The 24,919-nt window shown below is 41.4% G+C and overlaps 2 protein-coding genes across 5 annotated transcripts in view; both read left to right on the forward strand.

The window, feature by feature from the left end:
• The window catches only part of Eps15 (epidermal growth factor receptor pathway substrate 15), a 108,809-nt gene extending 91,843 nt beyond the window's left edge, over window positions 1-16,966 (forward strand). For 3 of the 4 annotated variants that reach the window (XM_028888878.1, XM_037202793.1, XM_037202794.1), the window contains 5 exons: window positions 1,170-1,239; window positions 7,488-7,564; window positions 8,937-9,099; window positions 11,956-12,137; window positions 14,611-16,966. In XM_028888878.1, the coding sequence (XP_028744711.1) occupies window positions 1,170-1,239; window positions 7,488-7,564; window positions 8,937-9,099; window positions 11,956-12,137; window positions 14,611-14,757 (639 nt within the window). In that variant the 3' untranslated portion in view covers window positions 14,758-16,966. The remainder of the gene's footprint in view (window positions 1-1,169; window positions 1,240-7,487; window positions 7,565-8,936; window positions 9,100-11,955; window positions 12,138-14,610) is intronic. The other variant, XM_037202795.1, reaches the window with a different exon arrangement.
• A 7,379-nt stretch (window positions 16,967-24,345) lies between these two features.
• The window catches only part of Ttc39a (tetratricopeptide repeat domain 39A), a 71,768-nt gene continuing 71,194 nt past the window's right edge, over window positions 24,346-24,919 (forward strand). The window contains exon 1 of the mRNA XM_037202797.1: window positions 24,346-24,491. Within this exon, the coding sequence (XP_037058692.1) occupies window positions 24,439-24,491 (53 nt within the window). The 5' untranslated portion in view covers window positions 24,346-24,438. The remainder of the gene's footprint in view (window positions 24,492-24,919) is intronic.

The raw sequence follows: 24,919 nt of genomic DNA on the forward strand, positions 1-24,919 counted from the left end.
AGGGAAGTTAACACAGGTCAGATTGATAGTACTTCTCCCCACTCCCTCCAAGACAGGGTTTCCCTGTATGGTCCTGCTGTTCTAGAACTTACTCTGTAGACCAGGGTAACCTTGAACTCACAGAGATCCGCTTGCCTCTGCCTCCTGAGTCCTGGGATTAAAAGCATGGGCTGCCACGCTGGCGTTACCATTATTATTTTCTGGGCTATACACTGTGTCATCTGCGTTTGAGTGGTTGCACTGTTTGATGAGAAATAGAACGGAAACTGTATCTGTAAAGGCGGTACTTCCTCCTCCCTCCTTGGGTATGTGTGTATGTGTTCCTCTGAAGGGCAGGGTTCTAGATTTTTATTTTGTTTTGTTTTATGATACAGTGTCTCTCTCTAGTCCCGGCTGTCCTGTAGCTCACTGTGTGGACCAGGCTGTCCTCAGATTCACAGAGCCACCTGTCTACCTCCTAAATGCTGGGATTAAAGGCCTGCAACACCATGCCCTGCTAGATTTATTGTTAGACAGTAGTTAAAATATGGTGGTATTTGGAGTAAAAAGGGGACAGTAGTGAAAAAACTGTTGAAGTCTAAATAAAGCCTGTAATTGTAACTTAGGTTTTTACTTGTGTGAAATCATGATTACATGAAATATTACTATTAGAGGCAGCTAGAGGTGCATATGGGAACTTTGTGCTTGCTGTCTTTACAACTCTTCTGTGAGTCTAAGTCATTTCACACTAGAGTTCACATATGCACTTGTAAAGCAAAAGTCACCTCTGCAGGGCTGGGGAACACAGCTCAGTGCAGAGTGCTTAGTTAGCATGTGTGAGCTCTAGGTTCTGTCCCAGTACTACCAAAAGTGACCTGCAGAAGAAGGCTGGGGTTATGGTTTTTGAGAGGCGCATGAAGCCTGCTGAGTGATGGGACCTTCCTGGGAGATGATTGCGAACCTTAACTTGTTAAATTATACATATGCCTCATACTTTTTAAAATAAATACTTTGCAATCAAAGAGTAATTATTTTCATTCATTGAGACTACTTATAAGGAAAGGGAAACTCTATTCCAGATGTTTGTATTTTCTGATCCAGAATTTTGTAAAGTATTTTTCTTAGGTTTGACAGGGAAGTTCGGCTATGGAATGTTGCCTCTCAGTCATAGATTTGTACCATTTCTTTAGGTAGAAACTTGGAAGCACAATGACCCATTTGCTCCTGGAGGAACAGTTGTTGTTGCAGCTAGTGATTCAGGTAATGACACTCATCGGTTTTATTAGTGCTAATCATTGCCTTTTCTTTAAGATTTTCTTCTCTAAACATTTTTGCTCTATTAATTATAACTTTTAAATTAATATGTAATTATGTCCATTTATATCATACTAGTAATAACAGCAGCAAGTATTTGTGTGTCGCTTTTAACTTTCCTTGCTCATTATCTTGTTTATCATTCACCTTAAAGATTTTTCGGGCTGGAGAGATGGCTCAGAGGTTAAGAGCACTGGCTGCTCTTTCAGAGGTCCTGAGTTCGGTTCCCAGCAACCACATGTTGGCTCACAACCATCAATAGTGAGATCTGGTGCCCTCTTCTGACACACAGGCATACTGTATACATAATAAATAAATAAATAAATAAATAAATAAATAAATAAATAAATAAATAAATAAATAATTTTTTTTAAAAAGGTTTTTCTAGATTATGTACTATGTTCAAAGTCAGTAAAACCAATAAGAAACTTTTGCAGGCCGGGCAGTGGTGGTGCATGCCTTTAATCCCAGCACTCGGGAGGCAGAGGCAGGCGGATCTCTGTGAGTTCGAGGCCAGCCTGGGCTACCAAGTGAGTTCCAGGAAAGGTGCAAAGCTACATGGAGAAACCCTGCCTCAAAAAACCAAAAAAAAAAAAAAAGAAAAAGAAACTTTTGCTTTATACAGTGCAGTGTTGGGCTGGAAAGATAACAACCGGTCAGTGAGTAAGAGCACTTGCTGTGGCAGCATTTTGAATCCCCAGCACCTACATAAAAAGCTAGATATGGCTGCACATGCCTGTAACCTCAGCACTTGGGAGCAGAGACAGGGGACACTGACAGCTCCCTTGCTCACTGGCCAGGTAGCCTTTTCAAAATGACGAGCTTCTGCTTCAGTGAGAGGCTTGTCTCAAGGCAATAAGGTAGGAAACGGTAAAGGAAAACATCAATGTTCTGCCCTGACCTTGCCGTGAACATTCATGTGCCCAAGCCACACATATACACATGCACACACAATTGCACACAGATACAAGAAAGAAAAAGATTAAAAGTTAGCTGGGTGTGGTGATAATACTTTAAAGTCCTAGTTCTCAGGAGGGTGAGGTAGAATTCCTGTAAGTTCATGGCCAGCCTGAGCTACATAATATGAACTACATAGTGAATTTCAGACCAGCCTGGACTACAAAATAACCTGTTTTTTGTTTTGTTTTGTTTTTTTGTTGTTTCGTTTTTGGGGGAAAAAAAAAAAAAAAGAGGTGGCCGGAAAGATGGCTCAGGAGTTAAGAGCGTTTGCTGCTCTTGCAAAGGAGCTACATTCGGGTCCAGAGCCTCCATAGTGGTTCACAACAGTCCACAACTAGGTCCAAGGGTTCTAGTGCCCTCTTCTGACCTCCATGGACTCCAGTGCACATGTCATACACATGTGTACATGTAGGCAAAACACTCATATACATAAAATAAAGAGAGGCTCACATCAATATTCTCTAGTATATTTTACTTTCTTGTGAGTGCCTCTTTCTCTCAAGCCTATAAAGTGTTGTTTGGCGTGTACTCTTTAAGATCTTGACCCAAGTTTAAAGATGAGTGGTTTCAAATAAGTAATGAAAATTGTTTTTAATATAAAGAGGGTCTGTTAAAATACAGAGAGAATCGTAAGTGCCAGGAAACTAAGTTCCAGAATATTAATAACTAACTTGATCAAGGTTACACAGTTTATGAGAAGGTAAACCAGTTGGCTAGATTCAGTCCTAAGTCTGATGGAATCTTTAAACATTTTCAATGAAGTAATTGTTTTGTTTCCACTCTTCATTAGGAATAAGACAGATGAGTAGGCTAGCTTCTGCTTGGGAGCATGGGAAATTAGAGGAAAGTAAATTCAAACACGAATGCTTGAATGTCATGTGGCTCGTAGGATGTGTCATTTTCCCAGGTTGTTGATGTGACCAAGTAGTTGATGATATAGAAGATTAGTGCAAATGTCTTAACAAATTGAATCTCTTATATTGGACAAATGGTAATAAGATTCAATATGACTGAATTTCAGGGGATTGGATATTAACTCCTCCCCAGCATGATTAGCAAGAGTGAGTAATAAAAAGCAGATATGGAACAAATGAGTTACTCTAATGCTGGATATTAATCACATTTAGAATTGTGGACTTTCAAAAATCTGTCTTTAAAATGAGTAAATTTATATTTATTATATACATGTATATTTAATTTATATGAGTTAGAAAAATCATTGCACTCTTATCGCTAAAATATAGTTGCTACGACAATAGTGAAAGTACATTAAGTGCTTGAGTTCTTTTCAGTACTCGCTTGCTCCTGGTGGACAGACACTGTGCACTCTGGAAGGAAAAGCCAATCCAGGACCTGTTTCTATATAAGCTCTTCTCACTTGTAAGCATTATTTTTGTACCTTAGATGAGATTAGTTTTGGTGCCAGAGAGAGAGAGAGAGGAGAAGAGAAGAGAAATATTTTACTAAACCTAGATTGAAGAAATACAATGTCTTTCCAGGTACTAATTAAAGCTGTGGTCTTTAAGATACCAATGTTTCTTCACAGATGTATCTTATTCAGGGTATCTCTTGAAGACTGTGTGAGGTTGAACTTGAAAATCTTATATTTAAAGGGTGTAGAGATGAGGGAGGATTCTTCATCTTAAGATTCTTTGGTAAGCAGCTACTCTTTGGGGGAGCTTTTTTAGTTTTTTTTTTTTTTTTAAATTATGTGTCTGTGTGTAGGTATGTGCTTCTTATGAGTGTAGATCCTCATGGAGGCCAGAAGACAGCATTGGATCTCCTGGAGGTGGATTTACAGGCAGTTGTGAGCCGCCCACCGTAGGTGCTGGGAACAGAACATGAATCCTCTACAAGAGCAGTCTGTCCTCTTAACCACTGAACAATCTCTCCAACACAATCTTTAGGGAACTTTTATTTGTTCCTTTCTTCCTTGTTGGCCAGCTGGTTATGCTAAGAACTGTTACATCTATTCGGAGAATCCTTAATAAGCAATCCTTTCAACAAATACCAGTGCCTTCTACGCGACAGACCTTGACTGTCCTTGAGGAGACAATAGTGAATAAAACCAAGTTCCTGGTATCAGAGAACTTGCATGGAAAGATAGGAAGCAAGTGCATGTCAGGTGCTGATAAGGATTGTAATTAAGCAGGAGTGGGGGTGGGGACAGTTAAAAGTTGTATACCTGCAATATAACTGTATTGTTTCTGTCTTTACAGAAAATCATAGTAGAGTAACAGGAAAAGAAAGATGGTTGAAGTTGTATGCTAAAGTATTGACAAGTAATTTCTGATAATAAGATCACGGATGATTTTTAATCATGCTTTTATACATTTTCCCCAATACATCACCTTCATTGTTGTGGAAGTGAGGGTGCTAGTGAGTCCACCTTTGCCTTAAAAGCCTGATCGACTGCTCATGGCCTCTGTGCTGCCTGCCGGCTTCCCCGCAGGAGTGTCTGAGACTGCCTCCAGCGTGTGCCTGAACAGAATCTTCCCAGGTTCTAGGCAGGCCTGTGCTTCATATCAGCCAACATCTGAGAAAGTTTTTGTCAAAGTCTTAATTCTCTAGTTTGGAAAAAATATTCTGTCATTTATCTAGTTACATGTCCTCAGTGTCTAGTAGAAAAACTCTGTAGCAATTACATATTTTTTGTGTAGAATTATCTTGGTTTTTTTTTACATATTCTTCATGTAGAATTATCTTTTTTTTAATTAATATTTTTTAAATTATACTTTACAGTATTTCAGTCCTGGCCTAAGTCAGCTCTGTTGCTACAAGTCCTGTAACTTGTAAGAAGGCTGTGAGGGAAAAGACAGAAAAGGCATGGTACAACATAATCGGTTCCTTCAGGAGAGTGAGCCTGTAGCGTCTTCTGCTACCCTTCAGCATTATTAAGAGAGTGGGGCTTGCTCTGCCTTAGCAGGCACACATCAGGAGGAAAAGGAAAGCAGCCTGACACTGAACCTCTGCTGAAAGTCTCCCCAGTTACAGGCTCAGAGATAGTGCATTAATGAAACAGGTCTTTTCTTGTTAAACTTGCAGTTTCCTATGATTAACAAACACTTCAACGTCCTCTTCAGAATCAGAGTTGTGATAAATATGGAAAGGACTGTTTTCTAGGTGTCTGCCTCTCTCATTTACCACATCCATTTCACTATCACTGGTTTACTGCCTTCGTAGCAAAGCAAACAAAAATAAGGTACCATGGAGCTGAACACAAAGCTCAGCTATCAGGAGCATTGGCTGCTCTTCAGAGGACCCAAATTCAGTTTCCAGCACTCCCATGGCAGCTCACAGCCATCTGGAACTGCAGTTAGGGGATCTGATACTCTCTTCTAGCTTCCAAAGGCACCAGGCACACACATAGTATGTATACATGCATGCACACAAAACATACACATAAAATAAAACATCTTGCCGGGCGGTGGTGACGAACACCTTTAATCCCAACACTAGGGAGGCAGAGGCAGGTAGATCTCTGTAAGTTCGAGGCCAGCCTGGGCTACAGAGTAAGTTCCAGGAAAGGTGCAAAGCTACACGGAGAAACCCTGCCTCAAAAAACCAAAACATAAAAAATAAAAATAAAACATCTTAAAAAAAATAAGGTACCCGTCTTTTTAGCATATTGTAGATGAATTTTTAAAATGGTCTTATTAAATAAAAAACGTGGAGCCAACTATAGGGGTGAAAGCCTTAGAGAAAGATCAAGGAAATGGGGAAAGCCACAGCCAACCTTACCTCACCACTTCTGCAGCTTCCAAATGCGAGTTACTTCCTGTCTACCCACGTCTTTATTGCCTTGCTGTTCTCCCCTCTCATTGGCTCTCTTAGCCCAGCTACCTCACTTCCTCTTCCTACACAGCTCTGTCACTTTTCTGTCATAGACACCTTCAGGTCTCTATGATTGGTACTGGGATTAAAAGTGCGTGTCACCACTCTTGGCTCTTTTCCTTAGTGTGGCCAGAAATCTTGCCTGCTAAGGGATAGGATTAAGGGCATGTGCCAGCACTGCCTGACTTCTTTGTTTACTTAAAATGGCTTGCTATTCCTCTGATCTCCAGGCAAACTTTATTGATTAAAACACAAAACATCACCACAGCGTATGCCATTCTCCAGCCTACTCCTATTTATAGGGCAATCCTTTCTTTTTTTTTCTTTTGTTTTTTTGAGACAGGGTTTCTCTGTAGTTCTGATGCCTGTCCTAGAACTCATTCTGTAGCCCAGGCTGGCCTCAAACTCAGAGAGATTCACCTGCCTCTGCCTCCCAAGTGCTGGGATTAAAGGCGTGCGCCACTACCGCCTGGCCTTCCTTTTCTTAATAAACTGATTCTTTTCATTTTATTTTATTTATTCATTTTAATTTTTGAGACAAGGTTTCTCTGTGTAGCCCTGGAACTCACTCTGTAGTCTAGGCTGGCCTTGAACTCACAGAGATCCACCTGCTTCTGCCTCTTGATTGCTGGGATTAAAGGTGTGTGTCACCATGACTGGCCATTTCTTTTTATTTTTAGCCACAGGGTCTTAGTGCAAATCTGTCCTGGAAACTTGAGCAGGTGTGCCTCCCCTCCTCCAGAATACACACTCAGATCTGTGCCTGTGACAGTTGACTTGGACCAGGGGAAAATATGTGACAAATTCAAGCTACTTATGCCACAAACTACTTATCAATTACAGATAACTGTGGAACAAAGTAGAATACAGTTACTGCTGTAGATGAAGAACTCACTTCTTGCTTTGGAAAAACCCTGGGCTAGTCTAAGGTTTGTGGAAGAAGTAGAATTTGAAATGAGACTTGAATGATATGTGAAATGTGCAGCTAATGGCCCTTTAAACTTCTTGATACCATTATTAGGATAATTTGGCCAAGCACTGTGTCACATGACTGTGATCTTGGCACTTGAGAGGCTGACAGAGAGAAAAAAGCCACATGCCATCCTGGGCTGTACTTTCCTCAAAACAAACAAACAGTAATAAAGTGAAGTTCATAGGAGCTGTCTTGTTTGACATGTGTTCCAGAACTTAAACACCTTCCCTTCACTAGCACCTGGTTTTGCTCTTGGGTCATTTACAGCTGATTTATACAAAGGAATACACCATACTACGGGACTTGGAGTGTATACCTGGTCTGTATAGACATCACTCATAAACTTATAATTATTGTTCTGACTGTTAGCGAACAAAGAAAGGACATGGAATGTGGTATCTCACCCTGATTTTCTTTACTCCTTTAGCCACAGACCCTTTTGCTTCTGTTTTTGGAAATGAATCATTTGGAGATGGATTTGCTGACTTCAGCACATTGTCAAAGGTAATCTGCAATGATTAATAGGAAGGAGCAATACATTATGTTCCATCAAATGATTGATCTCCTTACAGTTAGAACCCTCTCAGAAATGTGGATGTGGCTGTAGTCAGTCCATAGCAGGGCTGATTTCAGATGGGTATTACAGATCAGCTGTAAAGTAACTGAATTTCTAGGCATAGGAGGCAGTGGTATAGGTGGTTACACTTTTTCTGAAAAGTCTGCTTGGTGGCATAATTAGAGTTGTCTGTCTGTTTGAATGTTTTTTCTAGTTGAATTACATTTTTTCCCTGTGTACTATCTGGGTCAGTAACCATAATAATCATTCTATCCCCTGTATACTGACTATTTGATTTTATCCTTTGAAGTTATTAGCATCTTCACTAAGATAAAAGTACATCAACTCCAGTACTGGGTATCTGCTACCTATTGTCCAGTATAGCTGTAGTATTGATTTAGGCTAAGAGAAAAGGATTTGAGTGGATTTGAAGATATGACAAATTATCTGTCCCCAAGGAGCATTTGCAATGTCCAGAGACGTTTGTGGCTCTCAGAACTGGTGGAAGATGTTGTCCATCTCTAGTGAGTGTGTCCTCCAGGGCAGGCAGAGCCACTGCTCCCACCCCCAACATAGTTACTCTATCCCAGAAAGTTAGTTGTGCAGTAGTTGAAAAACACTGGCCTATCCCAGTGCTGATAGCCCACACCTTTAATCCCAGCACTCAGGAGGCAGAGGCACATGTACAGAACAAGTTTTAGGACAGCCAGGGCTGCATGGAAAAACCCTGTCTCGAAAAACCAAAAAGGAAAAAATGAAAGAAAGAAAAAAAAAGTACAGCATTGGCCTAAATAAATCATAATCTGATTTGTTACAGGAAAGCCAATCTTTGATAATCCCCGTATATTTGAAAGTCCAGGTTTTCAGACCCACACTAAGACTTAACGTTGCACAGGATCAGTTTGCTTTTTAAAATATTGACTTTAGCCTGTCGTCATAGTTTTTCTAGAAGCTATTTACTTTGATATTTATTGTCTCTCTATATTTAAGTGCACTGAGAAGCATAGAATCAGCCATTCATTTTGTTTCATTATCATTCGGCTCAGACAGTCTATTTGGACCTCAAGAGGCTTTGTATTGCCTAATGCTTACTTAGTAAGTCTTCAGTCTAGAGTTGGCTTGTTTTGATATGTCTGTTGCTCCTGGTAAGTAATGATAGGAGAATATCTACTCATACAAATCAGTTTTTAATCCTATTTGTTCTTGAATGTAAAGGGTAAAATGTCAATTCTAGGGATTGAAACAAAACTGCTGATACTTGAATCATTCATCTGAACACTGTGTGACCATGTGTATATAAACATTTCTTTTTGAACAAAGGTCAACAGTGAAGATCCTTTTAATCCTACCACATCAAGTTCTGCCAGCAATGTGGTCCTTCCAAAACCTGTGTTAGAGGAGACATCCACCATGAGTGAGGATGTTCCTCCAGCACTGCCGCCCAAGACTGGAACTCCAACAAGACCCTGCCCGCCACCCCCTGGTATGAGAGCTGCTGCCTTTCCTAGATCAACTTTATTCCTTTTCCCTCTCTAGAAAGTATTGTGTGGGCCTTTCTTCCATTGTTGTGTATTATATAGAGGGCTGTTAACAAGAGCCAAGCACTTAGCATAAACTTACTGCTAACCCCTCCAGCTAGGCGTGTGCTCCTCCTCTCCCCATTTCAGATAAAGTGAACAGGTGAATCTTGGTTTTTTTGGAAACCATTGATTATCATTTGAATAGCAGTTTCCTATACTCTTTTTTTTTTTTTAAATTAATTTTCTTGAGAGAAAACTAATATGAAGTCTCTCTAAAGCCTTTATTTTTTATGTTTTTATTTAGAAAAAGGCAAGGAAGGGGCAGGCAAGTGGTAAAAAGAACTGCTTGCCCTTTAAAACTCTTTTAGTTTATAATAGACATTTGTTTGTTTTGTTTTGAGATAGGATCTGACTAAATAGCCTGGGCTAGCCTGGAACTTGCTTTGTAGACCAGGCTGGCCTTGAACTCAAAAGTCTTGAAGATCCACCTGCCTCTGTCTCCTGAGTGCTAGGTTTAAAGATACATACCATCACACCTGGCTCTAAAAGTCTGATTTTAAAATTCCTTGTCTAGTCTAGAAACAAATTATAGTTGGATTTTTTTATTTTGTTTTTAGTCTGTGTTGTGTTTTGCACTACACCAAGGAAAGGTTTGTTTTTTAATACAAAATAAAGTATCTGTGAAGAAATTCCCCTGAGTATGGGTAGTGCTGCCAAGCTGTTCTGTCAGAGGACACAGAATACTGTAAGGCACACTGTTTTTATCCCTAGATCATTCCTGGGTAACATTGTAGCCCCAAAAGTTAGATGATCACTTTTTTTTATTTTTGTTAAATAATCATTCTGCCTTTTTATAATAACTTCCCCATGTTATGTGATATGGATTGTACATACCATTGCTAGTATATAAATATCTGTTCAAAACTTAGGTAAATGAGTTAAGTGATTTTCATCTTTTAAAGAGAGTCACCAATACAATTGTTAGAAGTAAGCTGGTCACAGTCTATATTTTTTTAAAGTAATATTTTGTTCATTTAAGCTTTTACACCTTTGTGAGTATGCTTTTAAAACCCAAATGCCTTGTTTAGTGTCTTAATTAAAGCTGAGAACATGGCTAGGGAGATGACTTAACAGGGCACAAAGTACTTGCTGCATGAACCTGATAACCTGTGTTCTATTCCCAGAATCTGCCAAGGTTCAGAGACAGAGCTGACTCCATAAAGTTGCTCTGACAACACACACACACACCATATACAGCATTCACAATACTAATAAAGCTGAAAACATTCAAGTGTACATCATTGTAGAAAGAGCAAAGGGAAAGAATGGTTTGTTGAAAAGGTCACTGATTAGGAGCCTTAAATTTGTATTCTGGTTAGCCCTAGCCTCAGTTTGTGAGCCCCACCCCACCCCCCAGTTTTGGGAATTAAATCTGAGGTCTCATGAATGCTAGGTGGGCACTCTACCACTGCATTACATTTCCAGCCCTTTAATATTTTGTTTTTTTGGACAGTGTCCCATGTAGCCCAGCCTGGTCTCAAACTGAATTCCTCATCCTCCTACTTCCTACCTCCACTTTCCAAGTGCTAGTATTAACCCCAGGCTTGGTTTTGTTTTCCTTTGTTTGGGGTTTTTGTTTGTTTGTTTGGATTTATTAATGGTGCTATAGAGCAAACCTAGGGCTTCATAAGCTATAACTGGAGCTATTACTTTGTGATCTTAAGTGTGTTATTCCCTGTATCTAAGCCTTGGTACTTTAGTTGTTATATGGTAGCTGTAATTCAGATCTTGCTTGTCTTCAGAAGACTTTCCGAGGGTGTGTGTGTAGTAGTATTCAATACAAGCATCTTTTATAAATACACTTATGAAAAGAATCAATTATGACTATCAGCATACTGTACTATAGGAAGAACATTTGAAGAAACTTAAAAACTTCTCTTTTTTTCAAGAAGTGTTTCACTTTAAGTAAAACTTTAAAATTAGAGAAAGCCAGGCATAATGGTGCATACCTTTAGTACTAGCACTAGGAAGGTAGAGGCAGGCAGATCTCTGAGTTTGGAGGCCCACCTGGTCTACAGAGCAAGTTTCAGGACAACCAGGGCTACACAGAGAAACCCTGTCTCAAGAAAACCAATAAATAAATAAATGAATGAATGAATAAATGAATAAGATAACTTGCTTTAAAATGGTATTGAAACAGTGGGTGATGAATTAGCAGAACATCATACTGTTATTTGGTCAAAGATTCGTTTGTCAGTGGTACATATATAGGCTGTGGACTTCTACGTGTTGGTCATTCTCAGCTTGAAATTTTATAGATGGCAAGAAAAAGTGAGGTTAATCTTACATTTTATGCTACTAGGCATTATGTATGTGTAAATATACCAGCGAAAAGACAGAAGAAATTTGCCACATTTCAAAGTCAACTTATCTTTGCTGCCACTAGTGAGGCTGAGGCTTTAGCAGCAGAGGCCAGCCTGTGTTGATTCTTTATCGGTTTTCCTTGCTTATCATTATCTTCCTTAGGAGCATGCTTCTTTAAATGGAGAAAGACTAAATCTTTGGACAATCATGATTCTTGGCCCATTTCCTCTTTTTTGTTTTTGGACTTTGTCCATTTAGTTGCACCTGAATGTATTTGAGAGAGAAGTGTGAAAGCTTTGAGGACAGTTGCTGTGGCCATTTAAGGCAATGTTGAGAATGTGCCTTGGACTTGAACTGCCCACCACCTGCAGTTCTTTAATGCTCCCTGTGAACATGTTCTTGTGTGTGCTTGTGTTTGCTGTATCTGCTGGTTAATTTTAATGATTTTGATCCAGGGAAAAGACCCATCAACAAATTGGATTCTTCTGATCCCTTTAAACTGAATGATCCATTTCAGCCTTTCCCAGGCAATGATAGTCCCAAAGAAAAAGATCCTGATATGTTTTGTGATCCATTCACTTCTACTACCACTACCAATAAAGAGGCTGACCCAGGCAATTTTGCTAACTTCAGTGCTGTAAGTACTGTGAATGGGCTGTTTGGGGGAAAATCTTTCCATTTATACTTTGAAGAGTTGTCAAAGATTTCTTGGTAGTCTTCCAAATTTGCATCATTTTACCAACATACTAAAAATTATCTTTTATTCTTCCCCCTCAAGCAAAATATGTTTTGTTTTGTTTTGCTGGTTTTTAGATGATTTCATTGCTCAGCTAATTTTAGCTGTCTTGGTTCTTCTAAGCAAGTTGTTTTATAAACCTGTCTTTCAGTCTTGGTAATATAAATATAAATAAAATCTCGACAGTTATTATTTGGCAAATGGTTATGTATGATGGTGATTTAAAAGTTTGCTGTCTGCCTGTGTATAATGCCAGTAACAAGCTTGTGTATTTGTAACTGTGTATGTGTGTTTGTATACAAAACTTTAGTAGTTTCTAGAGACTGGTTGGCAGTTTCTGTGAGAGGACAGTACAGGAGTTCTTTGAATACAAAGAACTCTGTAGTTGCTATATTCATATAGTAGTTTTCGTGGTTGTTGTTGTCCTTTTTACCCATCTGTGAACCCAGTTACTCATTCATGCTAAGCTTGTGCTCTACTGCTAAAATCTTTTCAGTTTTATGAAATAAATGTTGTTAAGATCTAAGAATTCTTTAAGAAACTTGGAGAGGTGCTATGAGAATAACTTGGGCAAGACCTTTATAATCATAGAAATGGAGCAACCAGTCATGAAGGTGTCATATATTTTATCATTGTGCAGATAAAAATGAAATTTTAAAAATGAAATTCTTAGAGTAGCTAACAGTTTCATTTTCCCAGATTTTTTTTTTTTTTTTTTTTTTTTTTTTTTTAGGCAAAATGACATTCATTACCACTGCCTATTCTATAAGAAGAATTTCCCCTTTTTTCACCTTTTGTCCTTGACTTTGGAGAGTTGAGATTGAGTGGTTAAATGCCCCTGGCCACAGCTTGCCTCATGTCTTCCTCCTCTGAATACCAATGGGTCTTTTCACTATTTTGTCCCTGTTATACTGTGCTTTCTTAGAAAGGAGATGGGCAGGAGTGTGTATGGAGCTAAGGCAATTGCACTACCCACCTTTTGAGTCTATACTCTTAGGTTTAGGGCATCTTCTAAGTGTGAAGGAACAAGACACGGATCCCTATTTTTAATATTGAAAAGAAATAGCAACTCAGAATTATCTTCCATGTCAGGAGGAATTGGAGTTGTTTCAAGCAGAGAAGAATGAAGAATTGGCTTCCTTAGGAGACTGTATCCTTGGTATAAGATAACATCCTGGCAGTTTGTAATGTTCAGGGTGTTAAATACGGTTTTGAAGTCAAAACCTGATTGGAATGAGTCTTAAGCAGTAGCAGAGGTATTTTGCTTACTTTTTTCATACTCAGAATCTCAGTGCAGTGCAGCACAAAGCCGCTTAGAATAGAGTCCTCCATTTCCAGTGCGAGAGATCTGGAAAGCCTAGCAGGAGTCACATGCACACTGTCAAGCCCTCCAGTTGGTCTCACTTCTTGTGATGGGCCTCCTCATGTGGCAAGACTGAAACCAAGTAGAATTTTGTATCTAGTTTCTACTGATGTTGAAATTCGATTATAATTACAAATATTTTGTCCAATCTAATCATCAGTATTAAGGTTTTACTTAAACTAGGTCATTTTAGCTACATAAAACTCAGTTAAAAGTTCTTAAAGATTATCAGAATCTTCAAAATATTTTTTTAAAAATTAATTTGATTCACATACTGTTTAATCTATCTAATGTTCTTATATATAGTAGAATTTGCCTGTTTTTGCTTTATAGTTTGGGGGTGTCCTAAAAGGCCAAGTACGGCAGCTTCCTATCACCAGTGCTTTTAATCTTAATAATGTATCAGTCAGGCATGCTGCCGTATGGCTGAAATCTCACCCACTCAGGACACAGACAGCAGGATCACAAGTTTGAGGCCAACTTGAGCCACCTAGTGAGATTCTAACTTTCAAAAAAGAAAGAAAGGAAGGAAGGGGAAAAAATTACTGTGTGGTAAATGATCCCTAAAGTTTAAATAGCAAGCATTTTACATTGAATTGAAAGACTACACCACTCCTGTTTTTAAATCACCCTAAGCATTTCTCCTGTTTGGAGTCAGAAAATCACTGTATGCCCCAGATTGTCTTCCGATTTGCTGTCCTCTTGCTTCAGTTTCCCATATGCTAGGACTGAGGCATATACCACCATGCCTGTAATTTCTGCTTCTTAAAGTGATGCTTTGAACATTTTATAGACTTGATTGTATTTTTATAGACTTTTCTTCCCATAGATTGCATTAAAATTTTAAACTCAACCAGAGCTCACTAAGTCGTGAAACATATTTTCAGAAAAACAACAAGGAAGTAACGTTCTTCCCAGAGTCCTCTAGGTAAAACTATGTAGTTAATGCTCTTGTATGATGTCTTCATTTATTTTTCTCATTCATTCCTCTTTTGATCTTTTAAATGGCAGTATCCCTCTGAAGAAGATATGATTGAATGGGCAAAGAGGGAAAGTGAGAGAGAAGAGGAGCAAAGGCTTGCCAGACTCAATCAGCAGGAACAAGAAGACCTGGAACTGGCCATTGCGCTTAGCAAATCGGAGATATCCGAAGCATGAGGAGTCATTTGTCAGCAGCACAGTGCTCTTCCGTATGCTGAAGCTATTTACCATGTGCATCCAACTACCTAGGAGCATGGGATACAAAACGTTTGAGGTTCCTATAAATGTGACAAAAGTGTAGCTTGTTTTTTTGGGGAAAAAAAAGCTATTTCAAATGTGTCTTTTATTTTTTTCTTCCAAAAGCAGTACCCTAATTAGACAGCTTCACCTAGACCCCTGTTTTGGTGTGCATTTATAGTAAGCTCTTGCCTGCTTATACTTTTCCCTGTAAAGCTAGAGCACCAAGCCTCTCCATTCTAGAACCTAGCAGATAGTTTCATGCTATGCTGCCCTTGTCTGTAGTTTCTATGACAGCGACTAGAGTTCTGAAAATGTGCAGGTATTCTCCTTGAGCTGAGTGGTTGAAGTGGAGGGGGAGGGAAAGAGCATCCTGTTCCTTTTGATCAGTACAAATTAGCCAGTTAAAAGTGCATTATATGTACTTCTGGAGAAAATACAATTTGTTATTTAGAGACAGGGGAACATATTCTGCGAATATCAGCTCCACTATTGAGAACTAGATGAATTAAGTTCAACCATTATTGCTCCAGGCTCAAGTAATTCCTAAATAAAAGCATTAAAGCCTTGTGTGTGAAACCCATTTTTAAAACAATTTTCTAACAGATACCTCACCGTGTATTTCCTAGTTTAAAAAAAACAAAACCCCAGTTACTTACAAATAAAATTTGTAAGGAAATGTTCATTTTAAGTGCTAGTGAGGAAAACTTGTAATTTAAAATACAGCCTGTCAGTTTAAGCAAATACTTAGCCTGAACCCATCTGCCTTTGCAGCTGCAGTGACCTTCTTAGTTCAGAAGTCCTGAGCTAGAACTGGGAAGTGCTTTGGCTTTTTATTATGGGTTTTGTTTCTTGAGTGGGGCCCAGCCTTTTGCAGTGATACAGATGGAAGAAGGAACATGGATCCTTTTGCTTTTCCTCCATCTTTGTAGTCTAAATTACTTCATTTACTTGCTTTATTTTTTTTCACCTATAAAATTGACAAGCAACCCCCCCCCAAAAAAAAAAAAAATTCCTGTTTTTAAATTGAGAGAAAAATAAACAGACTTGCCAAATGATCAGAGCCCTGCTCTTGCTAAAAGCCCATCTTCTGCTGGCCTGGCCTGACAGACAGCTGGATTCGAATGGTCTGTGAAGTAGACTATAAATTGTATCTTTTTTTTTAAACATGAGTTACTAATTTAGTGTTTTCAATACCAAGATAAAGAAAAATGCACCTACAAACTAATTAAAATTCTCTAGGGTCACCAAGTTAAGATAGTATTGAACTGTGTTAACCAGAGTAACTTACTGCCTAGCCTATAAATAAATTCCACAGTGTCTAATCAGTCCATCTTGAAATGGTGCTTTTTTTTCCTTCCCACACACTATTGGATGGCTGGAATTTAAAACAAACTTAAACCACTTTCTTGCACTGCTAACTTTTTTCTACTTTTGTAAATAAATATTTCAGCGTAAAAGTCATGCATACGACATAAGGGCTGAATCATACTCACAAGGCTAGTTTAGTTGTGGTAACTAATCCAGTGGTCTAAGTATTTGCTGCAGACAGTGGCTGGGAAGGTGGGTCATGTTGGGAGTTGTGATAGGTGGTGGTTTCTGTTTGTCCCCCTTCCTCTCACTCTTCAGGAGAAAGGTAAGTTGACTTGAATAACCTTCTTTTGCACTGAGAAAAGTGAAAAATGTTTGAAATGCTTTAAAAATTTTTAATTAAAAAACACTCTGGAAATATTAAATATCTGTAACTTATAAACAGCAACTTTTGATGTGTAGTAAGTGTGCCCTAATCTTTAGTGCACTTAGCTGGGTCATAGAGACTCATTCTTGGTTAAGATGTGTATATTCAGTGGGCCAATATCATACTAAAGTGTGTATATATTATATAAACATATCTATATCTCCATGCTTGATTGTATAGGATGAATGTCTTAAGAGTCATTTGTGATGTTTTATGGTGTTGACCCTGGCTCCAAAGCCTGCGCTTGAAACAAAAAACGAAGTTTTAACCATCTTTTACCTATTTGTTCAGCTTTATTTGAGCTCTCTTCATAGAATTTTTCTCATGTTTCAGACTTAAAAATTACAGTTGTAATTATGAGAATAATAAACTTTAAGAAATAAAAAGTGTACTATATCATTTTGCATTGAAGCTTTGCACTGTTCTTTGCTTGAGGAGGGGCAGGTGTGCCGTCAGCATACGTTATCCTGTATAAAGTGTTTTGGGCCGGGCGGTGGTGGTGCACGCCTTTAATCCCAGCACTTGGGAGGCAGAGCCAGGCGGATCTCTGTGAGTTCGAGGCCAGCCTGGGCTACCAAGTGAGCTCCAGGAAAGGCGCAAAGCTACGCAGAGAAACCCTGTCTCGAAAAACCAAAAAAAAAAACAAACAAACAAACAAAAAAAAAGTGTTTTGGACAGTATCTTACAGAACAAATAAACATTGACTATCCCTTTTTGTTATTTTGTCCTGTTTTGTGAAAAAGAAGTTAGGAAATGTATCTGCATAGAGATAGAGCCTGAAATCCGTGTCTGTGTCTCTGTTCTTGAGTAAGGGCCTGTGCCTTGTATTCTTAGGAAGCTCCTGTCCTCGAGTCCCTGTTCTGCTGTTTCTGAGAAAGTTACTTTCAGAAAATTCTTTAAGCCAGGGGCAGAAGCAAAGAGACATCTGAGTTCTGGCCAGCCTAATCATAGGGCCAGTTCCAAGTCAGCCTGAACTAATAGCGAGACTCTTTAAAAACAAGCAGCAATAACAACAAAAGAAAGTTTGTTTTTTTTTTTTTTTTTTTTTTGGTTTTTCGAGGCAGGGTTTCTCTGTGTAGCTTTGCGCCTTTCCTGGAACTCACTTGGTAGCCCAGGCTGGCCTCGAACTCACAGAGATCCGCCTGCCTCTGCCTCCCAAGTGCTGGGATTAAAGCGTGCGCCACCACCGCCTGGCCAAAAGAAAGTTCTTTAGCCTCTGATTCCCTTTATTTCGTTTTCTTCATTAATGAGTTAGATAGTTGAACTGATTTGGGGGGGGGGGGTCTTGTTGTATCAGGTTAAGCTCCAACTCAATTCTTCTGCCTTATCTTCATGAGTAGTTGGAATTATAGGCATGTAATAAATACCCCATCCAGCTTGATACCTTTTTGATATTAGTTATTTTAAGGAAATAAATTCACCACCACCACCCGTGAACGCCAGGCCAGCACTTCACCCCTGAGCTCTTCTCGCAGCCTCACATAGTAGACTGAGTGGTATACGTGAACCCCTATGCCAAGCATTTTGTGTGTGCGCTTGTGTTTCTTGTCTGGTTTTCATAGTAGGGTTAGGTAGGGACAGTTTTTCTCCCATTTTGGAAATGGGGGACCTAGTACTCAGAAAGTTAAAGCAACATGCTTTTACATAGCTGACAAGTAGATGAACCAGGGATTGAGCCCTGGTCTCCTGATTCCAGCATCCTAGTTTGCATACCTTGCTTCATTTTGTGTGAAGAAAAAATGCTTATAGAAAGTGATAGGAACAGGACATGATAAATAACAAGTAACATTTTTAAGGTGGTTATCATGATCCTCAGTGTTTAACAAATATGTCTACTCGGTCCTCACAAACATAACTCTGAAAAGTATAGGCACTATCTCCATTTTTTCAGAAATACCCAAATGAGAATCCAAGTAACTAGCTCCAGAGCTTAACTACTACTTGTTATTCTGAAAAGAGATAAACCAAAGTAGAAAGTCACAGTCTGTGCGGTCACTCTTAAAGGAATAAACCTACTACATTGCACCTAATATCTTCAAACACTCTTCAGAGCCCATTGTGGTGGTACACATCCTTAATCCCAGCATTGAAAAGGCAGAGGCAGGTGGATCTCTTGAGTTCCAGGCCAGCCAGAGCTGCATGTTGAGACTCTCAAGGAAGGAAGGAAGGAGGGAGGGAGGGAGGAAGGAAGGAAGCACTGATCCTCTCAGGGCCTAGAGAGATGGCGTGGTGGTTATTAGCATTTGCTGCTATTGCAGAAGACAGTTCAGTTCCCAGTACTCACAGATTCGTCACAACTGCCTGTAACTCCAGCTCCAGGGATCCAGTGCTCTTTTCTGGCCGCCTCAGGCACCCACACTCAGGGACAGATATGAACATACACATAACTCAGAATAAATTTTGAATAAAAGCATTGTCCAACTATAGTCTTGTTTAACTTACATTAGTTGCTGACATAAAAGAACTCAATGTTACTCCATAAATATATGGCAGGAAGAGCTAGCCTTGTTTTTTATTAAAGAAGTACAAGTTTAAGCCAGGTAGTGGTTTATTCCTAATAAGACCAGCATTCTGGATGCTGACACAGGAAAATTCTGGGAATTAAAAGTCAGCCTGACTTATAAGTTAACGTAGTGGGTCTTTGTCTCAAAAACAGTGGAAAGTGGGGGTGGGGCTAATACTATAAGGCCAAAGAACTAAAAACAAGTCAAGCAAAAATGAAGAATAAGCAGTAATGATGCGCTTCGGAGGAAGACATGACTAGGGAAATAAAGGAACTGAGCATGTAGCTCAGTGGGCAGAGTGCTTGCCTAGAATTCATGAAGCCCTCAGCTCAGTCCCCAGCACCTCATAAACTGAGTAGGATGTTGCATGCCTATAATCCTAAAACTAGGGAGGTAGAGGCAGGAGGATCAGAAGTTGGAGGTCATGTTTAGCTATATAAGGAATTCAAGTCCAGCCTAGATTCCATGCTGCCCACATCCCAAATACAAGGAGGTAAAAAGTAAATTTTAAAAGTTTCAAGTAGCTCAGTACAACTATACATTGCATTTGTGGGTAAAGAATGAGCCGTCTTACGTTTTTGTGTAAGATCTTGGTAACTGAGGAAATTGCTTTGGGGGAAAAAGTGTGAAGTCATTTAGTTGAGAAATTCACCTTAAGTATACCCTACGTGTACCTAAGTTTACCCTAAGCCGAGTCCCAAAAGGAAATTAACAAGTCATAGGATCACCAGGCCATGGTGGTGCCATCCTTCATTCCCAGTGCTAGGGAGGCAAAGGCAGGCAGATCTCTGAGTTCCAGGCCAGCCTGGTCTACAGAGCAAGTTCTAGAATAGTCAGTGCTACACAGAGAAACCCTGCCTTGAGGGGTGGGGTACAAAACCTGTAGGATCTGAGTAGATGTTGGTGAGAGGAAAGGGGTAACTCTTAAGTTTAGCAACCCTCAGGATGGCCTGGAAGGCATATTAAATAGATTGTTGAACCCCACCCTCAGTTTATGATTTAGGAGATCAAGTGTAGGATTCAAGGCCACACAGTCTTGATAATGTATTTGAAAAGGTTGAGTCTCTAAGAGGCTTCACGTGGGTGGCATTTACTTATTACTTTAGTGAATTCAGTCTGCTCGAAGGTCAGACCTTTAGGAACCTGATTTCATCAGTAAATGAGGTAGCACCTATTCATCAAGTTCACAGGGACTGGTGTAAGGACTGGAATATCACTTTTCCCATTGAACACTGGCGCTGGCTTTGCCCACGGCAGACTGAATCTGAGCCCTTCCTTCCTGGTGCACAGGCCTGTCTTGATCTCAGCTCCCTGGGCCATGAGCATGGTTTTCTAGATGAATATATTTATTGAGCTGACGTCTGGTTTGGCTGGTTGGGTGGCTGTATGTCTCTTTGGAGTGACTCTGCATACCTTTGCTTTTGATTCATTGTGTGTAAATCTTTGAGTGTGTTAAAGAGCATAGTTTTAATTCTGAAGAAACAGAATTTATTATTGAATATGTGCTGGGTCACAAGACAAAATGAAAGCTACTGATTTTTAAAAATCATCTCAAATTCAGGTCCTAATATTATGTATTCCCTGCATGAATGATATAAAAATCTTGGACCAGGAATGGTAGTATGATGCCTATTGTCTGAACTGTAGAGGCTGAGGCAGAGGATTGTTTGTGTCCAGGAACTTGTAGCCAGCCTAAGCAACTGTAAGACCCTCTGTCAGTTAACCAATTCTAGTCTGTTTCTTGGGTCTGTAGCTCAGGGTAAGTCTCTTAGCCTGACCTCAGTGGGAATAACGTCTTCCTTTTGGGATTGTTAGATTAATGGTTATTGGTACCAAGTCTTAATTCATATTATATTGGAGATCCCAAGAGCTGACATGCCCATTTTAAAGAAGACAGAAAAGGGGATTAGCAAGGTGGCTCAGTGTGTAAAAGCACTTAATTGCCAAGCCTGTGTTCAGTCCTCAGGACGCACTTCGTGAAAAGAATTGACTACCTCATACACACACTCAAAAATGAGAAAGATTATTAAAAGAAGATAGAGAAGATAATGATACATTTTAAGAACATGTTGATCTCTGAATAAAGGGAATAAAACTGTTTCCTTTAAAGTCATTTATATAGAACACTTTATTTTCTTATTCTGGATGAAACTATCACTGAAGGAGGTACACAGAACACTTATCAGAACTGCTCTGTTGGTGTTTGCTCACCTGCATAACAACGCTTGTAGTATGTGTTGTTACTGTCCTAAGTTTAGTGATGAGAAAACAAGGACAGGGAGGTTAATTAACTGGCCTGAAGCCAGGGTTTCAGCCTAGGCATTGGCTCTAGAGCAAGTGGAGGATGAGAATGATAAAACAATATTCTACCTCAGGGCTATTACAAGATACAAAATACGATAAGCTTGGGAAAGCGGTTCCTAAGTACGTCCATCCTAAGAATTTGCATGGCAGGCAGGAGTAATGTGCAGCCTGACTGCTCAGTTCTGACGCCTCCTGGCGTGTAAGCTGCTGGGGCAAACTACACTCTCTGCCCACCTGTCTCATTATTAAAGCTGAGATGGGGCTGGAGAGATGGCTCTGTGGTTAAGAGCACTGGCTGCTCTTCTAGAGGTCCTGAGTTCAATTCCCAGCAACCATATGGCGGCTCACAACCATCTGTAATGAGATCTGGTGCCCTCTTCTGGCCTGCAGGAAAACATGCAGGCAGAACACTATACATAATAAATAAATAAATCTTAAAAAAAAAAAATCTTTAAAAAAAAAATTAAAAAAAAAAGCTGAGATGTAGGAGGGATGGACCGTTTGGTGGTTAAGAGCAGTTGTTATTCCTGCAGAGGACTCTGGTTCAGTTCCCAGTACCCTCATGGTCTGTAATTCCAGTTCCAGAGGATTGGACATGCTCTTCCGGCCTCTGTGGGAACTGCGCATGCTTAGTTCATGCAGCAGAACACCCAGACACAAAAATAAATCCTTAGAAAAACCTGAGACGTAAAGGACACAGGTAACAGAGGGCTGTTCTGAAGACTGAGCTGAAGAGTTTAATGCCAAATACAGTTCTAAGTAGACACTGCAAAGTGGGAAGCGCCCAGAACCTTGAGAACCTTGGGCTGAACCCAGGCTCCTGACTCAGAAGCATTTCCAAACTTGTGAGCTGAGGTAGGGCCCCGACTGCTGCCCAGGCAGGTCTTGATTCCCACAGTGCAGCCGGTGTGGAGACCCTCCCTAGAGTGCCTGCTACCGATAGCAGCTTACTGTGTCCGGGTTCCTTTATTCACTCAGCCGTGTGTGACAGTGGCACGAGGTTCCAGGAAAGACAGACGGACCCTCAAGTGAAAATCTGAAGAGTGGGCTGGACAGGAGATGTCGGCACTTGGGAGGCTGGGGCAGGAAGATTGTTCAAGGGCAGCCTAGGTTACAGGGTGAGACCCTGTCCCAACCGAAGTGAAGAGGAGGGGCGAAGAGGGGTGTGAAGAAGGAGACTGATTTTGTGGGATCCTATTAAAAGTGTGTAGTGTTGGGCTGGTGAGGTGGCTCAGTGGTCAAAGCACTTGCCACCAAGACTGGCTTTAATTGAGTCCCTAGAACCCACATGGGGGAGAGAATGCCAGCCTAAAAGTTGTCTCTGAACTCCAGATGCATGCACAGAAGTAAAATGTTTAATTTTTGGGCTGGAGAGATGGCTCAGAGGTTAAGAGCACAGGCTGCTCTTCCAGAGGTCCTGAGTTCAATTCCCAGCAACCACACGGTGGCTCACAACCACCTGTAATGAGATCTGGTGCCCTCTTCTGGCCTGCAGATATATTGTATACATAATAAATAAATCTTTTTAAAAATGTTTAATTTGTTAAATTAAAAATATGTAGTTCTAAATACTTGAGAAAAGTAGACAAAAATGTAGCTTCTGGACAGGGAGAGACTTCTGAAGAGGAGAGCCTAGAAGGCTTCCTGGAGGAAGTGATGCTGGCTGTGAGCCCAGAGGCTGGATGGGACTTTAATCCAATGTCAATAGACTGGTCGGTCTCTGGGCCTGTAAGAGACTAAGGTCCTTATTCCCAAGGTTTCTTGCCTAAGTCCGGGGGAGCCCTGGCTGTCTTTGGTGCCCAGTACTGCCAAGCTGAACCAGGCTCTGTGGACCCAGGGGTTTCTAAAGCCTGTGGGTTCACAGGAGCTGGAATTTCAAGGTCTGGTCACACTAGTTCTGTGGTGTGATAGACAGCATTCTCAGGCTCTTTTGATCTCCCTGGACTCCGAGGTGTGTGCTCAGAGAAGTGGGGGGCGGAACGGCACCGCTTCTCTGCCTAGCAGGGATGAGTGGCTACCCAGATGCTATATTTGGGGTAGCTTTGCCCAAGCAGGGCTAAAGACCGCAGGCAGAGTGGAACTATGGGGCAGATTGGCTCTACAACGTGGTCTCCCGGGGTTAACCCGTCTGTACTTAAGTTCTGCCAACTGCAAAATGGAGGTGTGTGGTATTTAGTGAGTGGAAGATGAGATTTTGTGTAAAACATGTGACTCAGAGGTTGGCATATTGGAAACGCTTGAGTCGGCGGAAGACTCGGTCCCGATGTCTTGGCTCGTATTGCTGTGACAAGCACCTGGGATGCAGACAGAGCCCAAAAGGAGATGGGCGCCCACGCTCTTACAAGAAAGCCTCCAGGTGGTCCTGAATCCAGGGGTTTCAAGCTGCTCCCCTGCCTAGGATCGTCGGTTGAGCACCCACAGTTGCCTGCTGGACTGCACTGGTGGGTGCCAGAGCCCATTCTTCCTGTTAATGCCAATGTAAAATGCTGGAAATGCCTACGACCCGCGGAGAAAGGCTGCGCTCCACCCACCCCACCCCAAGCACCAAATGGTACTGATCAGAAGTCTGTAAACTGGTGCCTGGTCTGGCCTGTAGCCTTCTCATCCCTTTAGCTCCCTGCGACTCCCTTCTCTTCGTGCTCAGGGCCTGTCTCTTGACCCAGTTGGAAGCGGTTAGCCCTGGAAAAACCGGTGAGGGGGTTGGTCGGTAGAAACACCTTTGTCAGGTAGAACCCTGATAAGGCGATCGCTATCCATAAGTATGGGGGCGAGGCTGTAAGCCTGCCTGCCACTGGCCCAGGGTGTGATCCAGGACAAACTTGGCCTTCTCAGTACCCAAGATGGGTCTCGACCAGTTCGAGATCCCTGCCTGCTTCTGGATGGAGTGGACGCGCCCTTGCCCCCCAGGGCTGCTGCAGGGATGTTTGGAGGGGAGGTGCCCGCCAGGGCGGGGAGGAACTGGGACCGCCCCGCGCGTGAGGCGTCCAGGTACTGCCACCTGAGAGTCCCTGCGGCAGCCAGGCAGCCGTCACCGCGAGGTGACGCCAGCGCCCCTGCCCCAGCCATCCTGCACCCATGGCCTTCCTGACCACCTGGAAGAGGGCTGCATCCAGGAAAAGAGACTGCAGGTACTGGATGGCTGCGCGGGCGGGAACTCTGGAGGGCCACGGCATGCAGACAGACGGGAGGGACGGCAAGGGAGCTGGTTGGAGACAGAGTCAACTGCTGAGCTTGGGGATAACTGCCCCCCCCCCCAGGGGCAGCCCAGGGCCTCCTGCATTCCCACGCGCTCTCTGCTCACCTTCACTCGTCCTGAGCCGCTTGGGCTCGAAGGATACAGGGATGTAGCCTCACTCCACCTAAACCTAGCCGCTGGTGTCACTGGGCCAGCCCTTGGGGCTTACAGGGAGGGGGGCAGTAAGAGCCCAGTGCTGTCCCCCCACCCCCACCCCCGCCGCAAATACATCATCCTTTTGGGTGGAGAAGGGGATCCTGATTCCCCAGCCCCAGTTAGGAAAACTGCACCAAAGTCCCCCCTGCAGGGATGTGTCACTGA

Source organism: Peromyscus leucopus, chromosome 2, assembly GCF_004664715.2.
Source record: "Peromyscus leucopus breed LL Stock chromosome 2, UCI_PerLeu_2.1, whole genome shotgun sequence".
In the NCBI taxonomy this organism is placed as follows: domain Eukaryota; kingdom Metazoa; phylum Chordata; class Mammalia; order Rodentia; family Cricetidae; genus Peromyscus; species Peromyscus leucopus.